This window comes from Bombina bombina, chromosome 9, assembly GCF_027579735.1.
Source record: "Bombina bombina isolate aBomBom1 chromosome 9, aBomBom1.pri, whole genome shotgun sequence".
Lineage (NCBI taxonomy): Eukaryota > Metazoa > Chordata > Amphibia > Anura > Bombinatoridae > Bombina > Bombina bombina.
In genome coordinates this window covers 221,458,336-221,474,501 of record NC_069507.1, presented here as the reverse complement: position 1 = coordinate 221,474,501, position 16,166 = coordinate 221,458,336, and the positions used below count along the sequence as shown (strand labels likewise).

The window sequence follows — 16,166 nt, the reverse complement described above, 5'->3', positions numbered from 1 at the left end:
GTTGGGAAATCATTACCATGCTAGTTTTATCAAGTTGGGTGTGATTTGGGCTCTCAAAGTTCTCTTGGAGTTTGGTCGTCTCAGGAGGCAAGGCAGCCTATCAATTTTTAGAGCACTTCAGGTTTGACCTATTTCCAACTTGGTTTCTTCAGAACTTCTTGGCAGTAGCCTATTTTAATCATCAGGGTGATATTGTGGTTTTATAGCGATGAAGGAATCTTTGCCTATCCTGAATTGGGAAGTTGCCCATCAGTCTTCCATATCAACAATTCTCATTCCTGAGGTCAACACATGGGAAGTGGACTATCTTATTTGTCAGATTGTACTTTTGGGGAATTCTCCCTCAAACACAACATTTTCGACCAGTTGATGCATTACTGGGCTTCCAGAGATAGACCTACTAGCACTTTGTCTGCACCGCGAACTCCCAAGGTGTGGGTAGAGGATGAGAGATCCTTAAGCTAATTGGCACCTCCGTGGTCCTCTTTCCCTCCAATTGTACATCTGCAGAGGGTAGCTGTTTGGTTCAAGCAGGAACAAATTTCTGCGATATTGTTAATTCCTGTTTTGCTTTGGAGGACTTAAGATGTATATCTAGTTCAGATGTCCAGCTCTCCTCCGTGGCATCTTTCTCATTTGCCAAACCTGCTCTCTCTAGGTCCATTCTTTTATCAATATCTTCAGTCTTTATTTTGACTGTTTGGTTACTTCAGTTTCAAGGAGGTTTTTTGTGACTCATGTCATAAAGACCTCTCTTCATGCTCATAAGCTGGTCACTAAAAAATTTTTACACAATGTTTATCTAATTTGTTGTCAGATCAGGGATATGCCTGGCATTATATTATAATACCACAAATTTCTCAATTACTTCAGCATGGATTAGACAAAGGCTTTTCAGTCAGCACTCTAATGGGTCATATTTTTCATCTCTTATTGGTAAGCATAAGGAAGATCAGGCAGATGTCCCCCTGCAGTGCTATTTTATTGGATCAAAATCATTTAAAAATGAAAAAAAATTATGGCTTATCCTGGTAACATTAGCTTGTCTGAAAGAGGCAACAAAATGTGCTACACAATATGAAATGAGCTGGTCACAGACCATATAACAGTCTAGCCTTTTGCTGCTGAAAAAGGTCCAGCATCCATAACAAGCATGACCAGTTACTTAATTGAAAGTTGGCAGAGTTTAGTACCTACTCTCTACCTAGCACGGATATATCTACAAACTTGTAGGCAGAAGCAGTCAGGACTTAAGGGGTGGAGAAGTGGGACTTGAGGATGCCCTTAAAAGATGAGAAATATTTTCATATTTCTTAAAGGTTGAAAACCCACAAGTAATAGAAGATCTGTTGTGTTGTATGTATGCCAAAACTTTCCACTGAGAAACACTTGTTATGTGAAATATGTGGCTTACTAGCTTGCATCACAGACATGTACCATCTACTTACTAAGGCACAGCATGATGGTAATAGATGAAATGATTAGTTAAGGCATGGTATGCCTTACTCACGTTTTGTTTAAACTAACTGATACTACTGTCCCTGAGAACACTCAGGCTGCAGCTTGTATGAATCTATATTCCTTTATCCAGACCACTCTACAATACATAACATTCTACTGCATGCTGAGGGATATCATATCATATTAACTCTGTAAATAAGGGATTCATATTGCCGGAAGAAAAACTAACCCTGCCCTTCTAACAGGTTTTTTTTTGAGAGAGACTGTACTGTATCTTTTACAATGAGTATTGGAATTAATAAATAAATATAAATAAATATTTATTTTGAAATTCTTTGATTAAGTGCTGATGTATATCATACACATATGCAACAAACAATGAATTTATTGTCCCTTTACTGCTTTCAACCATATTTGTACTGCTTATATTGTGAAGAATTGCACCCTTTGGATTGACATGCAGTTGTCTCTGATGTGCATATTTTACTGGTCTACTGTTTTTAAGTCAATTGATAATTTATAGGTTAAATACTTCAGTATAGCACATGATCAAATGCTGCCTTCGTGGTACATATATATTTGTGTGTGTGTGCGCACATTTCTTTCTTATGGTGGTGAGAGTCCTCATGTTTGGGATTCAACACCTGTCCACCAGGAATAGGCAAAGATATCCAACACCAAGAGCTTTAAGTCTCTCCCACTTCCCTGTACCTCCTAGTTTTCAACTGGATGCGAGTGTGAGACTGGTTCTGTGGACAGGAGGACAATCTTTCTTTGTCTGTTAGGTATGGCAACTTTATTTAAAGTTTATTATCCTTATTTAACTTTTTTCTCCCCTCTGGTTATCTCACTGTGCAGCAAGGTTACTCTGGCAGCGCGGGTGTAAAACTTTTTTTCCACAGTGCTGGAGAGTCGCTCGCTAGCTTCCTCCCTTTCTCTCAGAAGAGGCAGCCATTACCAGATCAGCAGTATTTAAGCAGCTTCATTTTTCAGCGTTAGGAGGAGGTGGGTACTTAACGTACCAAGAGGGGGGGCACTAATTATCTTTTCAGGATATTTGCACTATGCTTTTGCGGATTTAGCTCTCTCAATTTGTTCTCAACATAACAGCATTGCGCTTTTACAGTCTAGCAGCACCCTATTTTTTATATCCATATACTTTTAAAGTGAATTCATTACTGCATTAGACTTTGCCTGTGTTCTAATAGAGCAAACTGGAACTGTTTCTTCGGACCAATTAGAAGGGAGGTCTATATATATATATATATATATATATATATATATATATATATATTGTCACCTTTATATAAATGCATGCTTTGTAAACTTTCTACTGTTTGTCCTCCAGTGTAGCGCTGCAGTTCATGCTTAAATTCTGTGTTATCTACTCACAAAGGTAAACGTGTAATACCTACCAAGGTGTCCTGTCCTCCGTCAGTAGCTTCATCTCATGGGGAATCTGTAGATTTTCCCCTCAGATTTTAAAGCATATGTCAGAAATACAATTTTAGAGTTTTTTTGTAGACATCCCTACTGCAAGTAAGCACAATTGTTTGTCCTCTCCTTTTCTGTCCAAATTTGACTTTCAACAGATACTTCTAACAAGGCTATTCATGACTCAGACTCTGAGGGTTCTGACCAATCTTCAGAAGGTGAGATATTCTCAGAGGACCAAGATTAATTTCTTCAGCCAGGAGAGTTTCTGAAATATTTGCATTCCCTTGTGAAGTGCCATACCTTATTTTTCATCAAAACAGGGTAGTACTTTTTTTTTCTTACCTAAGGTAGTTTTCTACTGAGAATATTAACTAAGAGATTATTGTCTTTTCATTCTTTGTACATTTTTCTGGAAACCTTAGAGACCTGAAAGAGTCGGGTCCTTTAGCTCTATGGTTAAAAAAATGTGATTCATAAAGCTTACCAGGAGGCAGGTAGTTCTCCTCCTCAACGTATCACAGCTTATTCTACTCGTTCAGTTGCCACTTCGTGGGCTTTCAAAAATGAGGCTTCAGTAAATTAGAATTGCAGAGCAGCAATTTGGTCTTTGTTGCACACCTTTACAAAATGTTATTGGAGGCTTCTTTTGGCAGAAAGGTTCTATAGGTAGTAGTGTTTGATAAATAGGTGCCAGACTTTTTTTTCCACCCTTTTTTTTTTTTTTTTTGGTGAACTTCACAACTTGGGTATTGGATCCCAAAAATAAGACCTTGTGGACTGTCATTATGTTTAACTGATAAATTAGTTTCTTGCTTGGTGGTGAGAATCCACAAACCCGCCCAAATGAATTGCTTTTCGCTGGTTGGTGGCAGTTCTAGTTTGCACCTCCTTTTTTTACCCTGCTTTGCCTTTCTTTTTTTCTGTTATATACGTTTAAACTGGGAGGTACAGAGAAGTGGGAGGGACTTAAAGGGAACTTTCATAATTCAAATAGGGCATGCAATTTTAAACAACTTTCCAATTTACTTTTATCACCAATTTTGCTTTGTTCTCTTGGTATTCTTAGTTGAAAGCTAAACCTAGGAGGTTCATGTGCTAATTTCTTAGACCTTGAAGGCCGCCTCTTATCTAAATGCATTTTGACAGTTTTTCACCACTAGAGGGCATTAGTTCATGTGTTTCATATAGACAGCATTGAGCTCATGCAGGTGAATTTACCGAGGAATGAGCACTGATTGGCTAAAATGCAAGTCTGTCAAAAGAACTGAAATAAGGGGGCATTCTGCAGAGGCTTAGATACAAGGTAATCACAGAGGTAAAACGTGTATAATTATAACTGTGTTGGTTATGCAAAACTGGGGAATGGGTAATTAATGGGATATCTATCTTTTAAAACAACACAAATTCTGGTGTTTACTTTCCCTTTAAAGCTCTTGGTGTGTTGGGTACCCTTGCCTGGTGGACAGATTTTGAATCCTAAATTGCAAACTATACAACCAACATATTATATTGCATATAATTTGGTACACAGCACCAATGGGCAAGCAAGATTGTTAATAAGGCCAAAATCAATACGATTACCAGCCCAACCCTCATTACCCATAGTAGTGCCATCGCACCCTCCCTTTTTCCTCTAAAATTGAATCCTAAATTACCATTAAGAAAGAAATGAATGTATCCGGTAATCATAAATTATGTTTTTTTATTTTTTGCCTCTATTCAGCTATGATGATGAAGTTGATAAAGTGAATCAGTATCAGAGACTAAGCTTGGATGACCTGGAGAAGATAGAAATTGGTGAGCTCTTATGCACTGAACTGTATGAAACCAACACTGAAATACCTGTATGTGTGAATATAAAAGAGAAATCTGTAGAGAATTACAATTGTTATAAGACAGATGCTGTTGAAGCAGATACACACTCAATTAAAAAATAAATTAAAAAAACGGACAGCTGAGGGGACAGTTGTAAACATTATTTATATGCACTACTCTTTTGCAACACTAAACACCCCCCCCCCCCCCAATATTAGGGTTAACTGTGAGCATTATAGCTTTAAACTAATAAATAACCAATTTGTTATAATTTGAACTGCACATATTGAGGAAAGTTATTAACTTCTTATATTTTTATTTTTTGCTTTGCCCAGGACATGAACCCACATTTTTTGGGAAGCCCAAATTCTCTTGCATGAGGATGCACTATATATACAAAGGGAACAGTGGCTATTTCCACACGCTAAGAGCTGTTATGCGTAATCCTGATGAGGACGGCAAAGGTAAGGGTTTTCATGTGGCATATTTACTGAAAAGATAAAGCTGTATATAACATTTTTATTTTCAGGAGCAGGTGGCATCACTGATGTAAATACTAACATGACTCTCTATATGCACTTTTCTTATGATCTAAAACTCTTCGCTGTGGCAAGATTATCTAAGATGTCTCGTTTGTACTGTAAGGTCCCCCAAAGAATTAGAGTAAAGATGTAGCTTGAGAGCTGTTTGCTGTTCGGGGATTCTGGGTGTAAAGTAGAGACACATACATTACAATATAATGCTCAAAAAAAGCCCCCCAAATTGTGTGTGATTTCTCTTTTTTGGAGTTAGATTTTGATCATCAGGCCCATAGTCTTCATATTTGGTTGAAAATTGTATTTTTTTTTTATTCTTTAGCATCATCTGCACACGTTTTACTTTAATATAAAACCAGTAATGTGTTGTTGTGTTTTATTTTATATATATATATATATATATATATATATATATACTAGTCCTAAAGCCCATTCACACTGGCTCATTTTTGCAGTACAGCGGTCACACCCCTTGCTCTCTCTCTCTCTCCCCCTCTCTTTTGCTCTCTCCCTCCCCCCCTCTCTTTTGTTCTCTCCCTCCCCCCCTCTCTTTCGCTCTCTCTTCGCTCCCCCTCTCTTGCTCTCTCTTCCCTCTCTTTTGCGCTCCCTCTTCCCTCTCTCTTGCGCTCTCTCTTCCCTCTCTTTTGCTCTCTCTCTCCCCCCTCTTTTGCTTTCTCTTCCCTCCTCTTTTGCTCTCTCTCCCCCCTCTTTTGCTCTCTCTCTCCCCCCTCTTTTGCTCTCTCTCTCCCCCCTCTTTTGCTCTCTCTCTCCCCCCTCTTTTGCTCTCTCTCTCCCCCCTCTTTTGCTCTCTCTCTCCCCCCTCTTTTGCTCTCTCTCTCCCCCCTCTTTTGCTCTCTCTCTCCCCCCTCTTTTGCTCTCTCTCTCCCCCCTCTTTTGCTCTCTCTCTCCCCCCTCTTTTGCTCTCTCTCTCCCCCCTCTTTTGCGCTCTCTCTCCCCCCTCTTTTGCTCTCTCTCTCCCCCCTCTTTTGCTCTCTCTCTCCCCCCCTCTTTTGCTCTCTCTCTCCCCCCCTCTTTTGCTCTCTCCCTCCCTCCTCTTTTGCTCTCTCCCTCCCCCTCTTTTGCTCTCTCCCCTCCCCCCTCTCTTGCTCTCTCCCCTCCCCCTCTCTTTTGCTCGCTCTCTTCCCTCTTTTGCTCTCTCTCTTCCCTCTTTTGCTCTCTCTCTCCCCCCTCGTTTGCTCTCCCTCCCCTCTCTTTTGCTCTCTTCCCTCTCTCTCTTCCCTCTCCCTTTTGCTCTCTCTCTCTTTTGCTCTCTTTTGCCTTCTCTCTTTTGCTCTCTCTTTCCCTATCTTTCCCTCTCTTTTGCTCTCTTTCCCTCTCTCTTTTGCTCTCTTTTTCCCTCTCTCTTTTGCTCTCTTTTTCCCTCTTTCTTTTGCCCTCTCTCTTTTTTGCCCTCTCTCGCGCGCGCCCGCTCTCACCCACCTTTGTCATGCCGCGGACAGCAGATCAGATAGACTCTAAGGCCAGGTGTGTTTGTCCTCGCTCTCTCTCTACTGCACATGACAGCTTTGGACAAACACACTTGGCCTTTTATATTATAGGATATATATATTTATTTCGGCTTTAGAACTTTTTTCTCTACATCAGCGATGTGCAACTTCTTTAAATTAAGGTCCGTGGTGTATTAAGGGTCCAATTATTACATTTTACTGATTCTTTTGATTGAAATCAACATATATTTTTCCGTAACAAGAAATGGCAAATGAGCAGTTCATTAGCAATGGCAGGTGCAACAGACCTTCATATACACAGTCCTATAAAATAAGGTTAGTTGCCAATTTGGAGACAGAGAAGAAGCTTAGAACAGGGAAGTATTGGGCCATACTTAGGTCGGACAAATGTGTTCTACATGTATGAAAATACATACTCCTCTGTATCCCAGGTGGGATGAAATAAATCTTGTAAAAGGGACATGGGAATCCATTCATGTTTCAGAAAGATCCTGTCATTTAAATAAAAAAAAAAAGTTTTATTTTACTTATAGATTTACCTATGTATTTTTATTTTGTTGAAACTTAGCTTCTTTCCATGAGAGCATACTGAGATATGCTCAGGAGCTTTAATCGGCAAATAACAGTCTGACTAAGGGGGTAATACCCCGAACACTAAAAATCTATATATATTTATAAAAAGTCCCAAAAAGGTTTTGCACTCCCAATCCACAACTCAGAAGCAGACAGGGTGCATATGTCAAAAAGAGTATGCAAGGATCAAAAAAGACAGCACTCACTGGGTATTTAAAGTAAAATGTACTATTAAAAGCTATTTTTTACTTTAAATGCCCAGTGAGTGCTGTCTTTTCTTGGATCCACATATATATATGTGTGTGTTAACTGCCTGGGACTCTGGGGACGGTACAGCTATCTGTAAGTGTTATTGAGCACCCAGGGATGTGCATGTTGCAGGGTCATAGGATGTGTACCCAGTCCAGTCTGAGAATGCAGTCCCCTTCTATGTTTTGTATATGTCTAGGATGATTACATAAGGCTGTGCACCCTTGACTTGTTCGCATGCATTGTATGGCTGTATTAGGGACCCAGGTTTTGGGAGAGACCTTGACGTGGTTCCTGGACTTGTCCCATTTGGCCAGATGCGGTAACTAACTCTTCCATTTTTGCTTTTAATCTTAGCTGAGTTCTTGAAAGTGGGTGCTAGACTTTGTGTGTTATATGTATATAACATTGCTACAAACATTTTTGTGAACACTGCTGCCGTATAGTGCTATAGTCACATGGACGTTCGTAAACCTACCTAGGTGGAAAGGAATGCTCTGGATAATGAAAGTTTAAATTCGATTTCCATGTCCCTTTAAACCATTTATTAAAGCCTGGTACATTCAGATAATTAATAAACTGTACCAGAAGGCCATATAATAGACAAAGTTAGAACAAAAGAGAAGATATTCCAGGATTTAATCAAATAACCATGTTGATACTATTAAAATATGTCAATGCTTCTTGAGATGGTTTAGAAACTTGTAGTTTAATTAGGCTTTTTAATATTATGAATCATCTAGACATTTCAAGGTTTGTAAGGTTCAGCTGGAGGTCATTAATAATTACTCATCATTAATAATTTAACTCGGTTCTTAGTTTGGTAACCGTGGTATTCTTTTTAAACCTTGCACCCTACCGTGAGCTCCTGTAGTTAAAAGGAAATGCATTATGTTAGCAAGGCGACAAGATCATATGATTCATTCTTTGTTTGATTTGCAGATACGCTACTGTGCATAGCAGAAATGCTGCGGATTACTAAACAGGCCATGGGGTCAGATGTGCCTATCATCGAGAAGAAGTTAGAAAGGTGAGCACAGAACTTTTAAGGGACAGTAAAGTCGAAATTGAACTTTCTTAAATCATATAGAACATGCAGTTTGAAACAACTTTTCAATGTACTTATTTTATCAAATTTGCTTTGTATCTTTGTATCCTTTGTTAAAGAGTAGGCTGATAGCTGCTCAGGAGCGTGCATGTGTCTGAAGCACTCTATGGTAGCAGTGTTATACTCTGTTGCAAACACTAATTCTGTAGAGTGATAAAAACATGTGCACAACCTGTGAGCTTACCTAGGTTCACTCTTCAACAAAGGATATGGAAGGAACAAAGCAAATTTGATAAAATAAGTCAATTGGAAAGTTCTTCAAAATGTGTTCTATCTGAATCATGATAGTTTCATTTTGACTTTACTGTCCATATAATTATAGTAACAAGAAGACTTAAAGGGACAGTAAACACCTTGAGATTTCTGTATAATCAGTCCAAACATAAATTTAGAGAGCAGGTTCAGGAGAAATGTGAGGAAGCAGTTTTTTGTTTTGTTTTTGTTTTTTGTTTTTACAAAAAGTGTGGTGGATTAATGGAATAAACTTCCAACAGAGGTGGTAAACAAAAGGACTGTAACGGAATAAAAAAATGCCTGGGCACACATGAGACCAAGAAATAAGTACTTTTACACCACACAAGTAATATGGATCGACTAAATGTGTTTCTATAAAATGTTTATGTGCAATGAAACAACTTTGCAATTTACTTCCATTGTTTATTTTGCATCTTTTCATGCAATCTAGCGCTTTTTAGTTTCTCATTCTCTGGGAATGCACGCTGCAGACAAAAACTGAAAAACAATGTGTTTAATTATAACATTAGATATATCATCCTTCAGATAAGGCATGGGGTGGGTGGGAGTTGGCTTTTGAAAAAAAAACAATTCCAGCAATCAAAATATTTTATTTTAAACGTGTTTTTTACTTTTATGTTATTCTATAGCAAGAGAATAGAAATATCTGGTATTTAGACTGTGGATTGTCCCTTTAAGAGGACATTGTAGTCCACATTTTCCCTTGCTTTAAAGGGACAGTCAACACCAGAATGTTTGTTGTTTAAAAAGATAGATAATTCCTTTTTCTCCTGTTAAGTGTAGTCAGTCCACGGGTCATCCATTACTTATGGGATTATATCTCCTCCCTAACAGGAAGTGCAAGAGGATCACCCAAGCAGAGCTGCTATATAGCTCCTCCCCTCTACGTCATACCCAGTCATTCTCTTGCACCTAACTAATAGATAGGACGTGTGAGAGGACTGTGGTTGTTAAACTTAGTTTTTATTTCTTCAATCAAAAGTTTGTTATTTTAAACAGCACCGGAGTGTGTTGTTTCTTCTCAGGCAGCATTAGAAGAAGAATCTACCTGAGTTTGTGTATGATCTTAGCGGTCGTAACTAAGATCCACTTGCTGTTCTCGGCCATTCTGAGGAGCGAGGTAACTTCAGAACAGGGGATAGCAGGCAGGGTTCACCTGCAAGGAGGTATGTTGCAGTATATTATTTTCTAAGGAATGGAATTGACTGAGAAAATACTGCTAATACCCATGTAATGTAAGTGCAGCCTTAAATGCAGTAGTAGCGACTGGTATCAGGCTGATATGTATGTATGTTTACACTGAGGTATTTCTGGGGAATGGAACTTCACTAAGAAAATACTGTATATATTTAAGTAATATTTGAGCCTCCACTGCAGTGAAAGCGACTAGCAGCAGGCTTATTAATAACATTTCATAATTTTATTTTTAAAACGTTTACTGGCATGTTAATCGTTTTTTTCTGAGGTACTTGGTGATAAAACTTTATGGGCATGATTTTTACCACATGCCTGTCGTTTGTTTCTGAATAAAATCAGTTTACTGAGCTTCCCCACTGTTGTAATATGAGTGGGAGGGGCCTATTTTAGCGCTTTATTGCGCAGTAAAAATTCAGTCAGTGTCTTCCTATTTCTTCCTCCATGATCCAGGACGTCTCTACAGAGCCCAGGGGTCTCCAAAACTAGTTTTGAGGGAGGTAATCACTCACAGCAGACCTGTGAGAGTGTGTTTTGACTGTGATAAAAACGTTAATATTAAATTGTTATCCGTTTTTGGGTACTAAGGGGTTAATCATCCATTTGCTGGTGGGTGCAATCCTTTGCTAACTTAATGCATTTACTGTGAAAATTTGGTTGCTATAACTAATTTGGTTCATTGTTATTTCAACTGTGACAGTTTTTTGTGCTTCTTAAAGGCACAGTAGCGTTTTTTATATTGCTTGTAAATTTATTTGAAAAGTATTTTCCAAGCTTGCTAGTCTCATTGCTAGTCTGTTTAAACATGTCTGACACAGATGAATCTCTTTGTTCAATATGTTTAAAGGCCAATGTGGAGCCCAATAGAAATTTGTGTACTAATTGCATTGATGCTACTTTAAATAAAAGCCAATCTGTACATGTAAAGAAAATTTCACCAGACAACGAGGGGGAAGTTATGCCGACTAACTCTCCTCACGTGTCAGTACCTTCGCCTCCCGCTCAGGAGGTGCGTGATATTGTGGCGCCAAGTACATCAGGGCGGCCCATACAAATCACTTTGCAAGACATGGCTAATGTTATGACTGAAGTACTATCTAAATTGCCAGAATTTAGGGGTAAACGCGATCACTCTGGGGTAAGAACAGAGTGTGCTGATAATAATAGAGCCATGTCTGATACTGCGTCACAATTTGCAGAACATGAGGACGGAGAGCTTCATTCTGTGGGTGACGGATCTGATCCAAGTAAACTGGACTCAGACATTTCAAATTTTAAATTTAAGCTTGAGAACCTCCGTGTATTACTAGGGGAGGTATTAGCGGCTCTGAATGATTGTAACACGGTTGCAATTCCAGAGAAAATATGTAGGCTGGATAAATATTTTGCGGTACCGGCGTGTACTGACGTTTTTCCTATACCCAAAAGGCTTACAGAAATTGTTAACAAGGAGTGGGATAGACCCGGTGTGCCTTTTTCACCCCCTCTTATATTTAGAAAAATGTTTCCAATAGACGCCACCACACGGGACTTGTGGCAGACGGTCCCTAAGGTGGAGGGAGCAGTTTCTACTCTGGCTAAGCGCACCACTATCCCGGTGGAGGATAGCTGTGCTTTTTCAGATCCAATGGATAAAAAGTTAGAGGGTTACCTTAAGAAAATGTTTGTTCAGCAAGGTTTTATATTACAACCCCTTGCATGCATTGCGCCTGTCACGGCTGCGGCGGCATTCTGGTTTGAGTCTCTGGAAGAGACCCTTAGCACAGCTCCATTGGATGAGATTATAGACAAGCTTAAAGTCCTTAAGCTAGCTAATTCATTTATTTCTGATGCCGTAGTACACTTAACTAAAATTACGGCTAAGAACTCTGGATTCGCCATTCAAGCGCGTAGAACGCTGTGGCTTAAATCCTGGTCAGCCGATGTGACTTCTAAATCTAAATTGCTTAACATCCCTTTCAAAGGGCAGACATTATTCGGGCCCGGTTTGAAAGAAATTATCGCTGACATTACTGGAGGTAAGGGCCATGCCCTGCCTCAAGACAGGGCCAAACCAAGGACTAAACAGTCTAATTTTCGTGCCTTTCGTAACTTCAAGGCAGGAGCAGCATCAACTTCCTCCGCTCCAAGACAGGAAGGAACTGTTGCTCGCTACAGACAGGGCTGGAAACCTAACCAGTCCTGGAACAAGGGCAAGCAGGCCAGAAAACCTGCTGCTGCCCCTAAGACAGCATGAAGTGAGGGCCCCCGATCCGGAAACGGATCTAGTGGGGGGCAGACTTTCTCTCTTCGCCCAGGCTTGGGCAAGAGATGTCCAGGATCCCTGGGCGTTAGAGATCATATCTCAGGGATATCTTCTGGACTTCAAAGCTTCTCCTCCAAAAGGGAGATTTCATCTTTCAAGGTTGTCAGCAAACCAGATAAAGAAAGAGGCGTTTCTACGCTGTGTACAAGACCTTTTACTAATGGGAGTGATCCACCCAGTTCCGCGGTCGTAACACGGACAAGGGTTTTACTCAAATCTGTTTGTGGTTCCCAAAAAAGAGGGAACCTTCAGACCTATCGTAGACTTAAAGATCCTAAACAAATTCCTAAGAGTTCCATCGTTCAAAATGGAAACTATTCGGACCGTCTTACCTATGATCCAAAAGGGTCAGTACATGACCACAGTGGATTTAAAGGATGCCTACCTTCACATACCGATTCACAAGGATCATTACCGGTATCTAAGGTTTGCCTTCCTAAACAGGCATTACCAGTTTGTAGCTCTTCCCTTCGGGTTAGCTACAGCTCCAAGAATCTTTACAAAGGTTCTGGGCTCTCTTCTGGCGGTACTAAGACCGCGAGGAATAGCGGTAGCTCTGTACCTAGATGACATTCTGATACAAGCGTCAAGTTTCCAAACTGCCAAGTCTCATACAGAGTTAGTTCTGGCATTTCTAAGGTCGCATGGGTGGAAGGTGAACGTAGAAAAGAGTTCTCTATTGCCACTCACAAGAGTTCCCTTCTTGGGGACTCTTATAGATTCTGTAGAAATTAAAATTTACCTGACAGAGGGGACAGGTTATCAAAACTTCTAAATGCTTGCCGTGTCCTTCATTCCATTCAACACCCGTCAGTGGCTCAATGCATGGAGGTAATCGGCTTAATGGTAGCGGCAATGGACATAGTACCTTTTGCACGCCTGCATCTCAGACCGCTGCAATTGTGCATGCTAAGTCAGTGGAATGGGGATTACTCAGATTTGTCCCCTATGCTAAATCTGGATCAAGAGACCAGAGATTCTCTTCTATGGTGGCTTTCTCGGCCACATCTGTCCAGGGGGATGCCCTTCAGCAGGCCAGATTGGACGATTGTAACAACAGACGCCAGCCTGCTAGGTTGGGGCGCTGTCTGGAATTCCCTGAAGGCTCAGGGATCATGGACTCAGGAGGAGAGACTCCTTCCAATAAACATTCTGGAATTAAGAGCAGTTTTCAATGCCCTTCTGGCTTGGCCTCAGTTAGCAACTCTGAGGTTCATCAGGTTTCAGTCGGACAACATCACGACTGTGGCTTACATCAACCATCAGGGAGGGACAAGGATTTCCCTAGCGATGATGGAAGTCTCAAAGATAATTCGCTGGGCAGAGTCTCACTCTTGCCACCTGTCAGCGATCCACATCCCAGGCGTGGAGAACTGGGAGGCGGATTTCCTAAGTCGCCAGACTTTTCATCCGGGGGAGTGGGAACTTCATCCAGAGGTGTTTGCCCAACTGCTTTAGCATTGGGGCAAACCAGATCTGGATCTCATGGCGTCTCGCCAGAACGCCAAGCTTCCTTTTTACGGATCCAGGTCCAGGGACCCGGGAGCGGTACTGATAGATGCTCTGACAGCACCTTGGGTTTTCAACATGGCTTATGTGTTTCCACCCTTCCCGATGCTTCCTCGATTGATTGCCAGGATTAAACAGGAGAGAGCATCGATGATTCTAATAGCGCCTGCGTGGCCACGCAGGACCTGGTATGCAGATCTAGTGGACATGTCGTCCTGTCCACCATGGTCTCTGCCTCTGAGACAGGACCTTCTGATTCAGGGTCCTTTCAAACATCCAAATCTAATTTCTCTGAGGCTGACTGCATGGAGATTGAACGCTTGATTCTATCAAAGCGGGGATTCTCGGAGTCGGTGATTGACACCTTAATACAGGCTAGGAAACCTGTTACCAGGAAAATTTACCATAAAATATGGCGTAAATACTTATATTGGTGCGAATCCAAGAGTTACTCATGGAGTAAGGTTAGGATTCCTAGGATATTGTCTTTTCTACAAGAAGGTTTAGAAAAGGGTTTATCTGCTAGTTCGTTAAAGGGACAGATCTCAGCTCTGTCCATCCTTTTACACAAACGTCTGTCAGAAGTTCCAGACGTTCAGGCTTTCAGGCTTTGGCTAGGATTAAGCCTGTGTTTAAGACTGTTGCTCCGCCGTGGAGCTTAAACTTAGTTCTTAACGTTCTGCAAGGTGTTCCGTTTGAACCCCTTCATTCCATTGATATCAAGCTGTTATCTTGGAAAGTTCTGTTTTTAATGGCTATTTCCTCGGCTCGAAGAGTCTCTGAGTTATCGGCCTTACATTGTGATTCTCCTTATCTGATTTTTCATTCAGACAAGGTAGTTCTGCGTACTAAACCTGGGTTCTTACCTAAGGTAGTCACTAACAGGAATATCAATCAAGAGATTGTTGTTCCATCATTGTGCCCTAACCCTTCTTCAAAGAAGGAACGACTTCTGCACAATCTGGACGTCGTCCGTGCCCTGAAATTTTATTTGCAGGCAACTAAGGATTTTCGTCAAACTTCTTCCCTGTTTGTCGTTTATTCTGGACAGAGGAGAGGTCAAAAAGCTTCGGCTACCTCTCTCTTTTTGGCTTCGTAGCATAATACGCTTAGCCTATGAGACTGCTGGACAGCAGCCTCCTGAAAGGATTACAGCTCATTCTACTAGAGCTGTGGCTTCCACTTGGGCCTTTAAGAATGAGGCCTCTGTTGAACAGATTTTCAAGGCTGCAACTTGGTCTTCACTTCATACTTTTTCAAAATTTTACAAATTTGACACTTTTGCTTCTTCGGAGGCTGTTTTTGGGAGAAAGGTTCTACAGGCAGTGGTTCCTTCCGTGTAAAGATCCTGCCTTTCCCTCCCGTCATCCGTGTACTTTTAGCTTTGGTATTGGTATCCCATAAGTAATGGATGACCCGTGGACTGACTACACTTAACAGGAGAAAACATAATTTATGCTTACCTGATAAATTCCTTTCTCCTGTAGTGTAGTCAGTCCACGGCCCGCCCTGTTGTTTACGGCAGGTCTAAAAATTTTTAACTTAAACTCCAGTCACCACTGCACCCTATAGTTTCTCCTTTCTCGTTTGGTTTCGGTCGAATGACTGGGTATGACGTAGAGGGGAGGAGCTATATAGCAGCTCTGCTTGGGTGATCCTCTTGCACTTCCTGTTAGGGAGGAGATATAATCCCATAAGTAATGGATGACCCGTGGACTGACTACACTACAGGAGAAAGGAATTTATCAGGTAAGCATAAATTATGTTATTACCCATTCCCCAGTTTTGCATAACCAACACAGTTATATTAATACACTTTTTACCTCTGTGATTACCTTGTGTCTAAGCCTCTGCAGACTGCCCCCTTATTTCAGTTTTTTTGACAGACTTGCAATTTAGCCAATCAGTTCTCACTCCTCAGTAAATTCACGTGCATGAGCTCAATGTTATCTAAAGGGAAACACATGAACGAACACCCTCTAGTGGTGAAAAACTGTGGCCTTCAAGGTCTAAGAAATTAACATATAAACCTCCTAGGTTTAGCTTTCAACTAAAAATACCAAGAGAACAAAGCAGAACTGGTGATAAAAGTAAATTGGAAAGTTGTTTAAAATTACATGCCCTATTTGAATCATGAAAGTTGTTTTTTTTTGGACTTGACTTTCCATTTAAGCACTTGAATAGTCATAACTTTTACTAGCAGTATTTTTGTTTACTGATTCATGTGTATTACAAATTGTATCAAGACTGAAATG

The 16,166-nt window shown here is 40.6% G+C and overlaps 1 protein-coding gene across 1 annotated transcript in view; it reads left to right on the top strand.

Annotated features, from left to right (window-relative positions):
• Positions 1-16,166, top strand: part of INPP5F (inositol polyphosphate-5-phosphatase F) — a 318,517-nt gene that overhangs the window by 299,650 nt on the left and 2,701 nt on the right. The window contains exons 17-19 of the mRNA XM_053692658.1: positions 4,622-4,695; positions 5,049-5,177; positions 8,483-8,570. Of these exons, the coding sequence (XP_053548633.1) occupies positions 4,622-4,695; positions 5,049-5,177; positions 8,483-8,570 (291 nt within the window). The remainder of the gene's footprint in view (positions 1-4,621; positions 4,696-5,048; positions 5,178-8,482; positions 8,571-16,166) is intronic.